The sequence below is a fragment of the Pseudonaja textilis genome, chromosome 1 (assembly GCF_049901715.1).
Source record: "Pseudonaja textilis isolate UNSWEBS1 chromosome 1, rPseTex1.2, whole genome shotgun sequence".
Lineage (NCBI taxonomy): Eukaryota > Metazoa > Chordata > Lepidosauria > Squamata > Elapidae > Pseudonaja > Pseudonaja textilis.
In genome coordinates this window covers 76,861,040-76,881,403 of record NC_141990.1, presented here as the reverse complement: position 1 = coordinate 76,881,403, position 20,364 = coordinate 76,861,040, and the positions used below count along the sequence as shown (strand labels likewise).

General features: G+C 36.4%; 1 protein-coding gene across 5 annotated transcripts in view; it reads right to left on the bottom strand.

Moving 5' to 3' along the window:
- Positions 1 to 20,364, bottom strand: part of PRKN (parkin RBR E3 ubiquitin protein ligase) — a 737,950-nt gene that overhangs the window by 101,393 nt on the left and 616,193 nt on the right. For all 5 annotated transcript variants that reach the window (XM_087938586.1, XM_087938601.1, XM_026705091.2 and 2 more), the window contains exons 8-9: positions 16,567 to 16,628; positions 8,431 to 8,580 (exon numbers count right to left, since the gene is read on the bottom strand). In XM_087938586.1, the coding sequence (XP_087794712.1) occupies positions 8,431 to 8,580; positions 16,567 to 16,628 (212 nt within the window). The remainder of the gene's footprint in view (positions 1 to 8,430; positions 8,581 to 16,566; positions 16,629 to 20,364) is intronic.

Below are 20,364 nucleotides of genomic sequence, written 5' to 3'. Positions count from 1 at the left end.
AAGAAGTTATTTTTTGTAGGCTATGAGGCCAACCATAGATCGTTTAGATTTTGGGATCAAGGCACAGCTCATGTTTATTGTAGTGCTAGTGCAAAATTTCTTGAGCATGTTGGGTGGGATAAACTGGAACAGGAATCCAGCAATGATATTATTATTGACACCCAAATAGTCCCTAAAGATAAAATCAGTAAACCACGAATAGCCATTAAAGAGGAAGAACAGGAGGAAGTAGTAGAACAGCCACAGGAGGAAATAGGAGAACAGGAGCAGGTGGCACAGGAAAGTCCACCAGTAAGCCCTGTATTACCAAGACGTTCAACCCGAGTAACACAACCACCTGATAGATATCAAGCCAGTGTTGTATGCCAAGTGAATACAGTTCCAAGTAATTATAGTGAACTAAAACTATATCCTGCTAAGGATCAGGCTGCTTGGCAGAAAGCAATGGATAAGGAACAAAGACTGGAGGTATATGAAAATATTAAGTTACCACCAGGTAAACATGCCATAGGATGTAAATGGATATATAAGCTAAAGACAGGTGTGGATGGGACTGTTACCCATAAAGCCAGGTAGTAGCACAAGGGTTCAATCAGACAACAAATGACTATGATGAGGTGTTTGCACCTAGTTTGAAGGCTACTACATTAAGGGCAGCATTAGTGTGGGCAGCTAAGGAGAAATATATTATAAATCATTTGGATGTAGAGACGGCATATCTGCATGTACCATTGCAACACACTATTTATTTAAAGAAACCTTTAGGTCTCAAAAATGATAATACAACTGATTGCTGGAGACTAAAAACGAGTCTTTATGATTTGAAGCAATCAGGATATGAGTGGAACCAATGTATAGTTAAAGAATTAACTAAGATAGGTTTTGTAGTTGGCATGGCTGATCCATGTTTGTTTAAAAGAGAAAGTAATGGTGTAATTTCATTGTTGCTATTATTTACTGATGACATAGCATTAATCACCAAAACTGAACAAGAAGCTACCCAAATAATCTCACTGTTAGAGAAGAAATTTAAGATAAAACAGGAGAAATCAAACAATATCTTGGTTTAAAGGTAGATAGAACTAGAGGAGGATACAAAATCTCACAGGCAGGTACAATTAACCAATTACTAAAAAGTTTTAAAATGGAACTTTGTAAGCCAGCTAAGACACCAATGAGCCAGGAGTTTAGCAATAATGATGTTCAAAGTCCTGTTTTTGATAAGAACATTTATCAGTCCTTGATTGGTAGTTTATCTTATTTCAGTAATTGGTCAAGGCCAAATATCGCATATAGTGTTAATCAATTAGCTAGATTTAACGCTGAGCCAACTGAAAGGCACTGGCAAGCTGCTAAATGTGTGTTAAGATATCCGAAACAAACAATGCATTATGCATTGTATTTGGAACCTAAAGATGAACTGAGTTTAACTGCATATGCTGATGCAAGTTTTGCTACAGACATAAATACATGAAAATCTACAGTGGGTACTGTAGTATTATTGGGAAAAGCATTGATTGGATGGAGGTCTATTGGACAGAAACATCTAAGTTTGTCAACGATAAAGGCTGAATTCTCATGTTTGTCTTTATTATGTACAGATTTAGTTTTTTATGAGCAACTATTAATTGACATGGGAATTGATATAACAGATTCTATTGTTATTTATGAAGATAACCAATCAGCAATACAGATGGCTTCAAATCTTGCTGTTAAGACAAGAACAAACACACAGATTTAAGATATTTAAATGTGAGACAATGTGTGCGAAGTAAGATGATTAAGCTAGAATACTGTATCTCAGAAAACAATATAGCATATCATTTTACAAAGGCCCAAGGCTCTATAAAGCATAAGGATTGTGAGGATTATGGACTTAGAATGTAAGGTTATATATATTGTCCTACCCAAAAGAGGAGAATGTTAGGAATGTAAGTCACCTAACAGCTATTTAAACCAGGATAGACATTTAATACTGCCTCTTTAAGGGAATGCTAAAAAACTGCAATTGGGTGTGGTTTCTCAAATGGCCATAAGATGGAGCCAGAAACCTGGGTTGTCTTTGTCTCAAGAAGTCTCAGTGAGTCTCTGTTTCCTTCTGTTGGAGAGTATTGCCATTCCTCCATTTTTCCTAATTGACTGATATTCTTGGATTTGATGTAAGTCTGTTACTGAACCATTTTTTATACTGGACTTTGTTATTGGGTTATCCCTGGACTGAAAACTGACTGATTTAACCTGTGAATGACTTTGGACTGCTTATCTGGAACTTTGCTTAAACCTTTATTGAAAGTAAAAAAACCCTACATTTACTGTTACAGTGTATCTGTGTGCTGTGTGTGTATTATTCAACACTTGTCTCAATACGTCTCCCTGTATGCGCTCATTCTCCTAACGGGGAATTACCTCAACATGAACCTTATCGGTTGAAGAATTGCAAATGGAATTTCAAAAGTTAAAAGAAGAGGAACAAAAAGGCAATGGCTCTTCTGGATCTATTTTTCACTTTTTAGAAATGGCGATTTCTACCTACCAAGAATACAACAACAAGAAGGCTGTGATGAAGGAGAAGAAGCCATCTTTAATGGACAGACAATCTCACTTGAAGAAGAAAAGAGAAAGGGCGGAAAGAAAACAGAGAATTCAGAACTTAAAAAAGCAACCAAGAAAGGGAAAAATAAGATGAAAAATCGGAAGAAAGCAACAAAAAAGAGAAATACAACAGAGAGGGAAGATTAAGAGAGTGGAGTTTGAGAGATGGGGGGGATAAAAAGGCTAGAAATGATAAGAAATGAAGGGAAAAAGGAAAGAGAAGTCATAAAGGTTTAAGATGTTAAAAAACAGGGTTTTTTTTCAGAGACAAAGGGTAAACTGTAATTTAAAAAATGATTCTGCAAAAGTACATAAGATTGTATTGTAGATATTAGTATTTGAAATTGAGTTAGAAAACTGAAATAGTATATGAGTTAATAATGCATTAAAGAGAACGTATAAAAATGTTTAAGATTTAACAATAGAGTTTAACTTTTTATGGAATATTGTCTTTACTATTTTATAAACTTAACTCTCTCTTTTTCTTTGTTTTATTATTCTAAAATGTGATACTTAGAATGTACTAAGCAGAATCAGCATGGAAAGTATGTATTATTTTAAGTGTTAAATTTAGGGGAAAGATAAAAAGTTGTCATACTTCAACCAGTGATTACAGGAGAAATATTGTACTAGAAAGAAAAGAAAAATAGATAATTGAAAGAGAACGGACAAAAGATGCAAGTATAATTATTTAAACTGAGATGAAATAAATAAAATAGAATTAAGAGAGTGAATGAAGAGAGAAAATATATAGAAAATATAGAATGTTAAATAAGATATGAAATAGTATATTAAGTGAGCATGAATTTGATTTATGTCTGTACAAAAAGATGTTACCCGGGGTAAGCCGCTTTCCAAAAAGAAGTTTTATGTATTTATATTTTGTGTTTTGTTTGTTTATCAAAACGTTAGAAGAATGTTGGAAGAGAATAATGAAATTTTAAATAAGACAGATGGATATAATGAATATATATAATTTAAGGCAAAAGAAATATGATTGCATAGAAGGAAAGGGAGAAATAAAGAGAAGTTGGGAAAAGATAAGTTGAACAGATAAGATGAATATACATATTAAACTATGCTGGTATGTGATAATGTGATAATTTGGAATTATCCTGTCTTTAAATAAGATGTTTTATTTGGTTTTTTTTTAGAAAAGATGTCCTATGTTATTATATTCTACGTTTTGTTTGTTTGTGTATTGTTTTTTTAAAATTAATAAAATTTGTTTTTTTTTAAAAAAAACATGAACCTTTGTACTTTCTTTGCTAACAGTTCTCTAAATGCTAGGGTTGGTTTTCAATAACAAGAAAAACACATAATGATACATATTTCATCCAATTTTTCTTTCAAACATAGTATATAAGGTTCTTGATGCTCCACTACATTTTTAAAACAATACCATGAAATAAGCTAAATCAAAAGAGAGTGGCTGGAACAAGAACATGTGAACAACACTAACGACAGCACAACATTACACGGTCTAGCATTAGGTTACAAATTCAAATAATGCGCTTTCTGTTTCTCTCTTTCTTCCACATTCACTAAACTGAAAAATCAAAAAGCAGCTGAAGACAGTAGCAAACTATTTCCATATTCCCAAGAAAAAGGCATGGTTGCATCCATATAAACATCAAGAATTGAACTTGACTTGAAAACAACTTTAATTTTTTATACACATGCAAGCCAATGAACTAATGGGAAACATATAATTATTTTCAAACTAACAAAGAAACATGACTGCTATCTTTTTCTCTGTCATTTATCAGAGTCAGCAGTGTCTCGTCTATAGCCTTTGAGATATATGGGAAAGATAGAAATTCATAGTAAAAAAAAACCTCACAGGAAATATAAACATCTGCATTGTTAGTTACATATGCTACTGAAAAGGAAATAAAATATATTGTTTAAGCAGTCTTCCTCATGAACTCTCTTCAGGTTGGTCAAACTGTTAGTCTATTATAGTGTTATATTAAGGTCAGCTGAGTTCATGAGTGACCCCCCCCCCCCAAAAAAAATTAAATAGCTCCAATCAACTCAGACTGACTACAAACAAAGGCATGACAAAATAGCAACAATGGGGTAATCAAATATCTGAAGAAGTACCAATTGCTTGCAAGCAAGAACTGATCACAAGTCACTTTCTTTAGTGCCATAACTTTGAATGGTCACTATTGAAAGTCAAGGACTATCTGTTGAAAGTCAAGGACTATCTATTCAGGTGAAACAAGAGCTCTGGATGATGTGAGAATGGTTCTCACTTTTATCATTTTTCAATGGCAATTAGCCAGTCATTAAGATTGCAGCTTAGATGTTGGGTAAGCAGTCAAGTTTCACAAATAAATGAGATGGATATTGTAAATTGCTTGGATTCAGCAAATAAACAAATAAGAGTTAAAGCAAGACTGATAAAATGAATGAAGAGCTTCAACAGCCACCCTAGGCTCTGCTGCTAGAAATATACCAGAATGATGTCTCTGACACTTGATGCATGCAATCTAAATGCGTTTGGATTTTGTTTTATTGTATAGTAGGTGTGAAAAAGATTGCCTAGGAGAATTAAAAATCTTATTTAACCATTTATTCCTCTGCTTTCCTTTGAATACCCAAATAAAAATTAGCACTGGGAATAGTGACAGAAGTGTGAAGTGTACTTGATAAAACATCCATTAAGGTAGTCACACTGCATGGTGTTTCTTGGCACCAGTGACCAGTCCAGAGGTGGTATTCAGCAGGTTCTGACCAGTTCTGGAGAACTGGTAGCGGAAATTTTGAGTAATTCAGAAAACCGGCAAATATCACCTCTGACTGGAGATTTTACAGTATCCTTCCTCTGCCATGTCCACCAAGCCACGCCCGCAGAACTGGTAGTAAAAAAAATTGAATCCCACTACTGGACCAGTCCCAACCTTAATCCGAATCCAAGGGACTTCACCTTGGAACAATAAATATATCAGCAATATGTAGCCACTTTCAAGACAAGGCAAAAAAAAAAAAAGCTTCATTTATCGAGTCTTTAGGAGCCCTGATGATCCAGGGTTTTTTGTCTCCTAGTAATCATGCTAGCTGGTATCAAGGTTAACAGAGGCATATTTTCTTGCTGGTTAAACATGCCAATCTTTTCTGCTTCGTGATGAAAGCAAGAGATTGGCCTGATGAATAGCAATGAAGATGGAAGAACTGTGTGCAATAAACTTTGGGAAATCAAATTAATATTTTTACACTTAAAACAAAGTAAAAAAGCAGTTATATAACAGCAAAGTCAGATCCTTAATGGCTTAATGGAACATTCAGAATAGTAAAATATTTTTGCTCATACACATCTGGATCAAAATAAACATTGGAGAGGAGCACCACTCTTTATTCCTCTAAATATATATTCAGTGCTGCAGAAAGACCAAAGGAAGCATTATTTAAAGGTGAAGGGGTTCCCTATAATATATTAAAACTGTGAAGATACCTGTTATCCCTGAACAAGACTTCTATATATAATATTTCAATTTCTCTTGAACATGCAGCAGTCATTCTACACTGGTAACAGTAGCGATTCTTTTACATACAGTGATACACAGAATTGCTTCTGTTTATCATAAACATTTTGTAAGCAATTGGTTTTAATGCCTGCCTCACTTCGAGATGGGATCATGTGTATATTGCATACAGTCTTGAACCAAAATAGTCAAATGCAACTAGCATTGTCTTTTCAGGAGGCAACTGGACTTTCTTGTTTTTTCATTTAAAGACATTTTGCTTTTCGTCCAAGAAGCTTCTTCAGCTCTGACAGGATAGTAGGGAATGGAAGGATTTATATTCCTTACAGACACCTTGTAATTTGTATCCTTTTAGAGGATCATTGAAGCACTTGGAGATTTATCTGTGTCCTCAGGGTCACCTGAGTAGTGCTCCTGGTTCCTGTAATCTGCCATTTTTCCTCTGGAAATCCACTCCTACTCCCAACATCATTCAAAGGGTGTTCATCCCAAATTGTATAGCTAAAAGTCTGTAGAGATTCTCAGTGATCCAGGTCATGGTTGTCCAAAAGGTGCTTTTTCAGAAGGCAATTGGACTTGATTTTTCTTTTGAAGACATTTCACTTCTCAGCCAAGAAGCTTCTTCAGCTCTGATATCTTTCCATTCCCCACTATCCTGTCAGAGCTGAAGAAGCTTCTTGGATGAGAAGCAAAATGTCTTCAAATGAAAAAATAAGAAAGTCCTGAAAAAACAGAGACGACTGAGAACCTCTACAGACTTTTATATATTTCTTTTCATTGCTCTACTGCTGTGTCAATGCCACCTAACTTCTAGAACATTACTGCAATTTATTAGTATAATCAATAATTATTCTTCACATTAACAGTACTGACAGGTATAGAATTCTGTTATGGCAACACAAGGATACATAATTTCCTTTAATCCTTTTTTTATGAAAGGGATTAAATATTCTAAATATTTAATGTTAAACCAGTTATTTAATCTATCATCAGGGAAAATTGATCTAATATATGTAACTTGGCTTTTGGCAACAAAAATATTTCAGAATTTCAATTTTTTTTAATTGTAATACATTTTGGGAATACATATTATTCCAAATGTATTTATTAATATTTATTTCTTTCAGTTTCAAATTATAAATCTGTTCCATAGAGGTTAGAAATGAAGAATTGATAAGGAATTGAAATTATGCTCATAAAAAGGCTGTTTATATTGCTAGCAGCTGAAAATCTGAATTAAAAGGAGAAAGCTCCCAAGACTTCTAGGAATTGACCTGGGTGAGATACATACAATCCATGCCTTTCAAAATGTTTTGGGAACATATTCTTAATAATTTATCCTGTAAAACTGATTTGTTAAGGCACTAGGCTAGAAAGCACTGAGTTCAAATCCCATCTCAGCCATGAAAGACAGTTTGGTGACTTCAGTCCAGTCACACTCTCTTAGCCCAACCCACCTCATAGAATTGTTGTGGGGAAATAAGAACATTAGTTATGTTCACCACGTCCTTGGAACAATAAGTATTGACACTGAGTTTTATTTGATCTTACAAAACCCTTCCTTTCAACACTTCTGAAGTGTACTTGCGTGTGTTTTTGAAGGACTGTGCTGTTATATTTTTCTAAATGCATTATGAGTATCACAGCTTTAAGGAAACATCATTTTCAAGGCCAAAAGGTAGACTTAAAAATACCTCCTGTGTGTCCTAAATTTTCTTATTTTTTTAAAAAAGAATATTGTTATCTGATGACATTGTTAGTAACAGAATAAAAATAAGCAGATGCAATCCTTTTGTATGGCCATTCCATTCCAGTTCTTTTCTGACCCTGGTTATTTAAAAAGCTGTTCATTCAGCACCGTTGTTTAACCTGCATTAATCTTCATTGATTTACTCAAAACATACAATTCATTTTACTTACTTGACTCTTTTTCTATCCCTGCCTCAGCCCTCCCTCCCTCTGAACCTATTTAAAGAGAGTGCTGCTAACAAAATAACAAATCTTTTCGCTTTGGATCCTTTACCATTTTGCTGACTGCTAGGAGTTTTAAAAAGTGTCAGTGCTCTTGCCTTGTCATTTGCACAACCCAACTCTTCACTGCAACCACTGAGCTCAGCAATTCTGCAAGCCAATTCAAGCCAGACATTCTGGGGCAGGTATATTCTCCATGACAAAGTGATCATTTCTGCACTGCAATCCTTAAATTAAACTTGTTTATTGGAATCTATAGGATTTTCCTCTGTTAAGATTCAGGGTCAGCAATATAAGAACGTCAGAGGATTTTTTCCATCTCCACCAAATTTCAACTGACTCACATAGAATTATTTGGAGCATGCATTTTTCTTACCCCACAACCCAGTCCGTTTCTTGCTTCACACACTATTTTCCTCATTTCTGATTCAGGAAGCAGGCCAGCTCCGCATCCTGGAGTGGGACACAAAACACCGCCCATCTGCAGAACGTATTCTTCTGCACCATAGCCTTGATAACGATTGTACTGAAACAAAGAAAAAATCAGGCTCTAATAAATAAACTTTAGAAATTGAACATCTCTCACTAATGAATTCAATTAATCTGGACAACACAGAAAATCTTATTTTCATATTAAAGTGCCGGGAGTTTTTCACAACAGAATGGAATAACAGAGTTGGAAGGAACCTTGGAAGCAGTGGTGGGATTCAAATTTTTTTTACTACTGGTTCTGTGGGTGTGGCTTGGTGGGCATGGCAGGGGAAGGATACTGTAAAATCTCCATTCCCTCCCCACCCCACTAACCTGCTTTCCAGCTCCGTTCTCCTGTGCAAGACAACAAAAGAAAACCCAGCCAATCAGCTGGGACTTGGGAGGCAGAGAATAGATGGGGGTGGGGCTAGTCAGAGGTAGTATTTGCCAGTTCTTCAAACTACTCAAAATTTCCGCTACTGGCTCTCCAGAACTGGTCAGAACCTGCTGAATACCACCTCTGCTTGGAAGTCTTCTAGTCTAATCTCCTGTTGTCAAGCAGGGGACCCTATACTTATTCCAGACAATTGGCTGTCTAGTCTCTTCTCTAAAGCCTCCAGTGACAGAACACCTACAACTTCTGAAGGCAAGCCATTCCACTGGTTAATATTTCTCACCGTTAAAGAAATTTCTCCTTAGTTTTAGGTTGTTTCTCTTCTTTAGTTTAGTCTAGTTTAGTTCACTTTATTGTCACTGCACCCCGTACAACAAAATTAAATGCCATCTTCAGTGTACATGATAACTATAAAAATTAACACAAACATACATCCTTCACATTCTGCTCTATCCTTGATTAGTTTCCATTGTTTCTTGTTTTGCCTTCTGGTGGTATGGAAAATTGACCCCTTCTTCTTTGTGGCAGCTATTGGAACACTGCTATCATGTCACCCACAGTCCTTCTTTTCACTAGACTAGACTTACCCAATTCCTGCAACCGTTCTTCATATGTTTTAGATTCCAGCTCCATAATCATCTCAACATATTTTTCATAACAATGAGAGAAACATCTCATTAGCAATTGTGATGCACTGATCTGTTCCAATGGAAGTAGTATCACACCCATGGTAATAAAGAATTCTATACATTTGGGTTATACAGTCTAATATCTTCCTTATTTATTAAAGTATTTATGGTCTTGCTTTTGATAATTGACCATAAATCATAAATCTAAAGTTAATTAGGGCTTACTTTTTGGGATTATCTTATCCTGGTAAGAATTGCCTTAGGTGAAATGGACAGCAATATGCATTTGAAAAACAAACAAACAAATAACCGAATAAATTTGATTCACTGGATTTAATTTGGGAAACAAAATCTATTTTCACCTTGAAAATTATGTTTATATAGGATTATGCCAAACCATTATACTATAGTTTTCCAAAGACAAAAAAAAAAGAGAGAGAAGTAGGCGAACTCAAGGAACAAAAACAAAATCGTGTTATGCACATTCGCTAATTCATTATTCAGTCACCAAATTGTCTTTTGTATTTTAAACTGATATTTTCAAATATATCTTTTAATTTAATCTCTCTCTCCATTCAGCTTCAGTCAATAAAAGTCCTACATTTTTAACAAAAAGCCAGTTCAGTTGCAAAATATGCCACTGATCTACCTATAGAACACATGCTTTTAAAAGAGTCCTTGCATTGAAATAACTACCCAGTTTAGGGGCAGCCAAAATATATATTGAATATATCATTTCTTGAAAACTCCAGATGGCAGAAATCTATCCTGAAGGAACTGAAAATATTTTTTAGAAAGAAATGAATTCTGCTTCCTCTTCAAGCCATTCAATGTATATCTACCTTGTACTGTGTAGACCATGCTAGTGAGGCTTTGTTTTGAGTTTATTCAAAGGATGTGCTGGGGCAATACATGTCTGCTTGGTATATCTACTAAGTTCAATTCTGTGAGAAAAAATATAACTAGCATGGGGTTTATCTACCTGCAATGTAAGAAACGATCAAGTCAAACCAAAGACTTGTAAAAATACTCCAGAAATTCAGGGAGAGTTTTTATCCAATCCTACGTAATCCTTCTCCATTGTTGTCGACGATGACAACTTCCCTGGATGAAATATGAGATCCTAATAGTGGAATTAAGCAATTCTAAGGACCCTATTGATGGTCAATCATCCCTAGTTACTTCCCAGTTGGATTATTGCAATGCAGTCAACATGGAGATGCCCTTGAAGTGTATCTGGAAAGTTCCACTGGTGCAAGATGCAGCAGCGTGAACAGTTATTTCATTTTTGGTAGAAGCAAGCAACGGTACATACCTCTGCTGTGTGAACTACATTGGTTACTAGTTTCTTTCCAGGTCTGATTCAAGGTGCTAGTATTGATTTTTCAAACTCTATATGGCATGGGAACAGGTTATCTGAGGTATTGCCTCACCCCAATTTTATCTTCTTGAACCACCAGATGTAACAGAGTGTGTGCATATTGGAGGTTCTGTCACCTAGGGAATTAAATCTGGCAAACACTATAACCACTATAACCATAACCTTCCAGACCTGGTTATGCCAGGAAGCCTGGAGATTCCAGGAGCAGGTAAACTAGTGAGATGGCTCCATTATTATTAACATCGCTTCATCTATTATTCTTTATTTTAGTTTTATTGTTAAACTTTTAATTTTTTTTAAAGAATGTAATTATCATTACATTATTGATTGTTTTATATTTGAGCAGCACAGTGGCCTAGAAGTTAAGACGTTCGTCTCACACTCAGGAGGTTGAGAGTTCAATCCTAGGCAGCAACAGATGTTTCACTATCAGGGTGCAAAGAGAAAATATCTGCTGAGAACTCCACATAGGTGTCAGGAAGGGCATCCAGCCAGCAAACACTCCGCTCCATTCAGTTGCCCTGACTCCATCCCGATTAAAAGGGATTGCAGGGTTGTAAAAAGAAAAACAATATTGCTTTAGTTTTGTATGCCAGTTAGAGCCACTTGTTTGTAGGATGGGCAGCTATATAAATTATATAAATAAATTAATGCATGGGGAGTAGCTTTTGTACATTGTCTGCTATATCTAAATAAAGGCACCCCACCTTGACAAACAAATCCACAAACCCTCAAGTTATGATCTATTGGAAACTCAGAAAATAACAGTTGGAAAGGAAGTTGGAATCATCAATTTCAGCTCACTACCCATTGCATGAATCCATAATAGGATTAATAATCACATAGAAAATAAGATATGGATATATAGTACTTGCTAATATGCTGTCATATTTCTCCCTATATTTCATAAATTCTTATTTATTAATGGCTCCGTTAATAATGAAAAATCACTTATCCGAAGCAAAAAGAATTAGCACACATGAAGGATAAATCACAGTTCTGGTGTTGTAAAGTTGCCCTAAAATCCACAACTGGCAGAATTTCCCTGTTTTAACATTAGAAATACAGGCATCCTCCACTTATGATCACAATTAAACCCCAAGATTCCACTGCTAAGTAAGACAGTTGTTAAGTGAATTTTGCCCCATTTTACCAGCTTTCTTGCTAGAGATGTTAAGTGAATCACTGCAGTTCCCCATTGACTTTGTCTGTCAGAAGGTCACAAAAAGGTCATCATTATGATAACTGCAACTGTCATAAATACATGCCAGTTGCCAAACATTCGAATTTTGATCACATGACCCCTCGGATTCTGCAATGGTTGTAACAGTCATAAGGGCCATTGTAACTTTTAATAGTCACTAAACAAATAGTTATAAGTCAAGGGCTACTGTACTTTTCTTTAGGTACTATTTTTCTAAAAAGTCAAGTTAGTTTTCTTCCTGGTCCTATAGCAATTCCTATAGGAATTACAAGTAAAGTTGCCAGCTTTGCAGCTGGTTACTTTTTCTCAACTCTTCCTACATTACAGGATTGTGCCTGAGAGAAAAACTGGAGAAGCTAATGTAACGTACATCATGTTGAATTTCTGGAATAAAACTAGCATAAGGAAGGAAGGTGAGGGAAGGATGGATGTGAATAACACTAAACCTATGGAAAAACATGGCAGCTCAGAAGTTCGGTTGGAAAAAACAAATTTAAATTAAAAAAAGAAGATTGGTTAATATGTTTAACTTAATTGTCAACCCTGAAGTGAACCTGGGTGAGGCCATCTTGGAGGCTTCAGGGTTGTCACAAAGCAGAAGAAGGGAAAGGGAGTGGGGAAATAGGTAGATGGGGTTCTGTAGCCAAAACAAAGATGTTTTCCTGTGGGAACCAAGGACATTCTAGCAGGTAGGTGGCCAGAGGAGGAATGAAGTAACTAAGCAACCAGCCAGCACCTTGATTGGACAGTGTAACCAGTGACTTGAGAAAAAGAGGGAATGTTTACTTTTTAATTAGGTGAAAGCCCCAGGAACTTTCAGAGTTGGCTTTCACCATATTGTACCAAAATGATATATCCAATAAATTGTTCTTTGAGGAATTTGTCTGCCTCAGAGTTCTGCTTTCTATGGGTGCATTACTTGGAATGCTGACATCAAGCCGATTCCTGGCAATAATGATGTGTGTGCATGTTACGTGTGTGTGTGTGTGTGTGTGTGTGTGTGAAAGAGGGAGAGAGAGAGAGAGAGAGAAAGGAAGGGAGGGAGGGAGGAAGAAAGAGAGAGACAGGGTTTGATCAAAATGAAACTCAGAACATCTTGACTGTTCCAGCTTTAGGATGAACAGAATCTGGAAAGGTCTGCCATGGTGAGTATGGCAAAACCGAATGCCTCTTTCCCTTTCTGCTCTGAATAGCGTGTCCAGCAGCCTGTCTGATGGACTTTTCAGTTTCTATTATGGGCTCCTCTGTTACTGCAGCTCAAAAGGTAAACCAGGTGGATTCACAGACTTTGGAGAACTACTAAGCCTCAGGTCATTGCCATCAACAGAAAAGTGGGCATTGGCCTAACTCCCCAAGCAAACAAAGCATTAATGCCTCTAATTAGAAATTCTGGCTATATATAGTGTACCCAACAAACTCTTAGAACAGATATCTTACATCAGTGGTGGCATTCAAAGTGGTTTATGGTTCAGTGCGTGTGGCTTGGTGGGCGTGCTTTGCATGCGCACACTTTGTGCACGTACGCGTGCCAAACACATGCTTTGTGCACACGCAGAGGCTTTCCTACTCACCTCCTGCAATACTGCACTCTCTCTGTGTCTTGAACAGCTGATGCGTGGCAATCTGCTATGCTACGTGAAGCAGCTGTGCTTCAAACGTAGGAAATAACGGTCAGTATGGGAGACCAGGCGGGCCGGTGGGCCCAACAGCAGATTGTTGGAGCAAACCAGTTTGCTCCCAGATGATCTTTGGAGATACCGGTTCGGCAGACCTGGGTCGTACTGGTAGAATCCAACCCCTGTCTTACATATACCTGCATATACGAACAAAACTAATTCTCTGCATATATTTTAATCTGAGGAGACATGAATGAATTAAATACAACTATCTTTGCAGCCAATATTCGCCCTGGCTGAATCAAGCTGGAAAACTCCAGAGATGTGTCACTTGTCCTCAACTCTCTAATCTTTAGGACTGTTCTCTAAAATAGATGGTGCGTTCCTCAGTGCACATTATTGGAGGAAATTAGGGCTCTCAAAATTTTATTTCAAGAATCATTTAAAAGACAATTTTACTAACAGGACACATGAACAAATGTTCTACAGCATTTTAATTTATATGGCCTATGAATATTTAAAAGTACTTCCACACAAAACTTTTGGAATAGGAACTATCTTAATTGATCATAAAAAGGACTTAAAAATTCATTGTCAACTAAAAAAAATGTCATTAAAGAAGATAAAGAACATCAGGATTGATACACTTGAAATACAAGACCTGACCAATAAAGGATATATTTTAAGGAACTAAATAAATACTTCTGCATATGTAGGGGTCATAATTCTAAAATATTTCAAAATATTTTGAAGTTGAGTTATTGGATGCCAACAATTGCAATGTTCCTTCTAATTAAGCAAGACATGTGATAGCCTTAAGAAAATCTTTTTCCATGAATCTTCCTACTAACATAACTATTTTTGTTACAATTCTTAAAAGATGTATTTTTTAAAAAAATTCCTAGCATAATAAGTTTGGTATCCATGCTCCTCAATTTCCCTTTTTGTATAGCTATTTAGAACTGGAAATGCTTGACAAACTTTTTAAAAGTGTGGATATTGACATACAGCTGCATTCCAAATTGTTTGAGATCAGAAACTTGCAAATTAAATAATGGAAATGCAAATCACACCAAGTGAATCCATTGACCCTTAATCCATTTGGTTTCACAGACAAGAGCAAGAAAGATGATTAGGGGATATATAAAGAACACTTTTGCTGGCATTGGTATCATGATAGCAATGTTCCAATATCTAAGGGGCTGCCATAAAGAAGAGGGGGTCAACTTATTGTCCAAAACATAAGGCAGGAGAAGAAGCAATGGATGGAAACTAATCAAGGAGAGAAGCAACCTAGAACTAAGGAAGAATTTCCTGACAGTTAAAACAATTAATCAATGGAACAACTTGCCTTCAGAAGTTGTGGGTGCTCCAACACTGGAGGTTTTTATGAAGAGTTTGGTCAACCATTATTTGAAATGGCATAAGGCAGGGGTGTCAAACTCAATTTCATTGAGGGCCGCATCAGGGTTGTGTTTGACCTTGTGTCAGGTTTCCAAGTGATGAAATCCATTTAAAAAGAAAAGAGCAAACTCCATCTTCCAAAACTATTTCTTTTATTTGGGAAAGCATCAAATTGGCAAAGTCTGTGGTAATTCCAGATCTGACACAACCCGGAATTATCCCACAATATTAGAAGTTAGAAACAACTCTCAAAGGTCACATTCTCCAATAGAAGTAATTCAATGTTGCCTGATGTCATAAACCTCCTAAAGGGCCTCAGCATGGTCAGCTCTTGTTCCCACAGGAAGAAGGATCACCTAGCCTAAACAACTCTCTCTATCTCCACTCCTCCCTCCTTAGGAATGTGGCAAGCCCAAAACCCTTCCCCCATAACCACCAAAGAGAAAGTAAGAAAAAGAATATATACTAAACCTAACTAAAATGGCTTTGCATATGTCAATTTTGGGAAATTTTTGACACCTGGGGGGGGGTTGGGGTGGTGTGTCTGGGGTGGGTGTGGCCAGCTTGATGTCACTCGTCTTGTCACAGTGGTGGCTCAAGCACTCTGCCAGCGAGAACAGGCTCCCAAGCTCTGTTTTCAGCTGCAACCTGTAACTGTCTACTAGCTTCCTCCTGTAACTGTCTGCTAGCGAAAACGGAGCTCCATTTTCATTGGCAGAGACATCATGGGCCGGTCCTTTGCTGTTTCCAGGGTGGCTCCACAGGCCATATCTAAGCACCCCATGAGCCAATCCTGATCTTGAGTTGGAAACACACACACACACACACACACACACACACGGTATAGAGTTTCCTGCCTTAGCAGGGATTTGGACTAGAAGACCTTCAGGGTTCCTTCCAACTCTGTTATTGTTATTCATGTTCAAAAAAGGAAAAGCTAGGTATGTTATACGAAAGAATAATTAAATAAGTGTTTATTGTGTTGCAACCTGAAACTCTGTAAAGAGTTCATGGGTAGTATTTTAAGATCCTAACTAAATGAATAAAAAGAAGGGATGAAGCATCATGCATCTATTTATAGTTTAGGCAGCCTTTATCATCTTATTTGTCCACCTGTAAATTTACTGCCTGTTTTCTTCAGGGATCCGGAGTTGAAAAGCTGTGGCAGGTAGTGCATATATAACAATTAATTAAGTACCAAGAATACAAGAATACAGAGAATAATCATAAATCAATTGAAAGGAAGGAAGTGAAAGATAGGTCACATATGGGAGTCATGCTCCCCAATATTAGAGCACTGGGAAGGTTATGAGATATGCTTCCCTGGAGCACTTCCCTGGAGAGAGAACCAGCTGCCTCATTAGTGTCTATCATTCAGGGCACCATGATACCATCTTTCAGAGGCTCACTCACCTGCTCGTCTCCAAGAATTCTGAAATGATGCAGCTCTTTAATCAAGGAATCTGGACAGCCCGCTGCAATAAAGAGAGAGACCGAAGTGCAGGTTAGAACAGATTCTGACTTGCTCAGTATGATATACCGCAAGGAGACACATAGTTACAGCATCAATGATGGATACCTTGCATAAACAGCATCATAAAATACTGTGAACCTAGAAGGAATATACTTCCATACTGCATTTCAGAACAGTTTAGGAATGCTGCACAGGTGAGATGCTGAGAAATAGGCAAATTAGCAGAAGAAGGTTTTCTACACAGCCAGTCTCAGCAGTTTTGTGTTCTTAGGTCAATCGTGCCAGAATAATATCTACACCCAAACCTACACCAGTATATTATAGTTTTTACCATATACTCTTCTCCCCCACCCCTCTCTCCCTCCCTCCCTCCATCTCAGCTAAGATCCTGCCCCCTCTTAGGCCTCTGGTAGAGGATCTCTGGTAGAAAGGAAACAAATCTTGGATATAGTATATGCATCAGGAATGCATGCAAGTTTGATCCCATCTGAAGGGGTCTGCATTTTGTATATGGAGTTTTCTTAATCATCTTAGTTATAGTTAAAGCAAACATTGACAACTCAATCCCTGCCAGATATTTTGAAGCAACTGTATTAATACCTGCCAGCATGACACAAGATGATGGGAACTATAATCCCAAACATGTGGAGTGTATATAAGAAGGCATCTGTGAATAGAATATTGTTCCTTAAGACTGAGCTGGGTGGCACATGGGATGGAAGAAAGGGAGAAGAGTTAGCCATGAACATTTTTGCCATACAGATGTTGTACAGATGATGAATGAGAATAGAAGGATTAAAATCCATGGAAACAGTTAATTAAAATATAACAGAATCTTCTAGGGTTTGTATACAAGAACCAATATTCCACCCAAATAATATTTTTCTTACTTTCTACATTTATTTACTAGCATATATATTATATCAAATAAAATACAAAGCAATAAATGTAAAGAACCATAATGAGAGAAGGTAATAAATATTACTTGATTTATATGGAAAGGCACTGAAACCTCCCTAGAGAATCAGTTAAATTATAGTTTCATGGAAGTTCAATATTCTACAATATATATATATATATATATATATATAAAACATTTTAAACCATTTTGAGATATATCTATCTATCTATCTATCTATCTATCTATCTATCTATCTATCTATCTCAAAATGGTTTAAAATGTTTTTTTTAAAAAATCTCAGCACTGAGATGTGTGTGAACACCAGAAATAAGCTCACTTATAGAAAAGAGTTGCTAGATCTTGAATAAAGATACCAGAATAAAGATTTATAATAGAATTACAGCCAAGTTTAATGTCATAGTACACTGATAAATACTGATTCAACCTTCCACTCTTTTTTCAAATTTCAAACTGTTGAAAGTAATTAAAATGCTTATGTGAAAGTAAGACCTTTATCCTTCTCATGTCTAAACTAGTGTTGAAGAACTGTATCTGTATGACCCCATAATCACTCTAGAGGTGTCAGGCACTGATGCCAAAGGATTTAGTAAGTGACTTCATTGTACTAAAATTCACTGCTTTTAGTTAACCTTTTCTCCTTCATATAGTTTATTCCCATTAAGAAAAAAAAACTGAAGAATTTGGACAGAAAGTTAATCACAGTTGCTTTATTGACAATACACAGCAAAAAGAAACATGACCAAATTATATCCAGTAAACAGACAATGAGAGATTTAATCAAGACAAAGGAAGAGATATGGAGATTTGTGATTTTCAAGAAGCAATAAATACATTATTGTCCTGGTCAGAAACTATTTAAAAACACAGGGGAAAAAAGGAATTTTACAGTGAGAAAGAAACAGCAAGATGCTGGCTCAGCGTTCTTCAAACTAGTCAACATTCATATATTTGAACCAATTCCCAAAATTCTCAATGGGTAAGTTGTTCCATTAACTTTGGAAATTTAAGCCCCTACAAGGGATGCTTAGGTTGGGGAAGGCACATGCTAGCTTTTCAGTCCTAACCCTAACCCTTCATTTCTACAGTGTGAAACATCGATCCTTTTTGCTTAAATATCTAGGATACATTAAGCGTGACTCAATTTCTGGATCTTTAGCTTTTTATAATGTGGACAGAATAGAACAGAAAGTACATTCTTCCTATGAATGCAAATAGCAACTGCTATTTCAGTGCAAATAAAGATGGAGAAGGAATTATTTTAATAAATCGACTCAACTTTTTTTACATTTTATGCTGCTAATCCGAAGAGTCATTGCTGTTTATTTGATTAAAAAAAATAAATTCATACTCTTGATTGACAAGTCAATATAGCAAACTTGCAAAATAAATGCTGTTGCTTTTTATTTTAGCGAGGGATCAATAGAAGAGAATATTTGTAGCTCAGGGTGGAACTGTGGAGCCCTTGGTGCTCTCTGAGATTGGCTGTTTTCTTGCAGACATTTCATTTCCCAACTAAGTAACATCTTCAGTGCTGCATTGGAGAAGAGATGTTAAATAACATAATATGGAACCATCTCTCTTTGGAGATTGCAGCTACAGTACACTATGTAATCTGAAGTTGCAGATTACCAAATTGCCCATTAGTTTCATACTACTTCACCTAGAAGCTTAAGGAGATATAGCTGATTTGTTCCCATTGTTTTATCCTTAAAAATCCTGCAATATAAATTGGTCAACCAAATGGAGACTTGACTTTCCATTTTAGTGCAACACTCTATTTCCTACAGCATAATGGCAACAAACAAGAACTTATACCTTCATGTATGTAGAGTTCCCCACTGACAATTACATAAAAGGAAAGAGCTTTTCCTCCTCAGATACATTTTTCCACAAAATGTATCTGAGGAGGTTCTAGAGATCATATTCTTCCCTGACATAAAATAAAGCCATCTTCCTTTTAGTACTGGAATTTTACACAGGGGCCACCTAGATTACCATTCCCAACAATGCTAAGATATTGCAAACTAATATGCAAAACAATGAAATTATAATATGCAGCAACTGTTCCTCTGTTGATTAAGGAAATTGCCTGAACCTGGGTAAAGTGGGAGGCAAAAGGTAAAATCCTCATTTTGATGTGATTCTAAATAAATGTAACTTTAAATAAATGCTTGTCTTTTTATTTTCTTTAAAACCAAACAGATAGCTTTCTCTGAAGTACTGTAAAACTGTTTGTTTGTTTATATAAAATGTTTAAAATGTCTATCTTGTGTCAAACTCTTGGCCTCTCACAAATAAACAACATTGATTTACGTTGGTAAAACAACATCAATTTACAATAAAAAGTAGAGCTGAAACAAAAACTGAAACCAAATCCAAAACAACCCAAACCAGGAACTTCACTTCTTGAAGTTCATTTCAACAATTTCACCCTATTTCAGTGTTTTGAGGAAAAGCAAGTTTTAAGTGCTTTTTGGAAAGTTAAAAGTTTGGGGCCCAATCAAACTTCAAAGGGGAAAAGGCACATATCCCAGATCTCACAAGATGGCACCATTTAAGGGAAGAGACGAGAAAGGTTCCTGCCCTATCTTGGCAGGTAGAACTTGAGTTAGGAAGAGGTGGTTCCCCAGATAACCTGGGTTGGTGCCATAGAGGCCTTTAAAGGTAATAAACCAACACCTTGAATTGCATCTGGAAGTGCAGCTAGTGCAACAGGAGTGTAGACATACCCATAACTCTGTGTGCTGCCATATTCTGGACCAGTGGTAATTTCTGAGTGGTCTTCAAAGGCTGCCTCATTTAGAAGACACTGCAA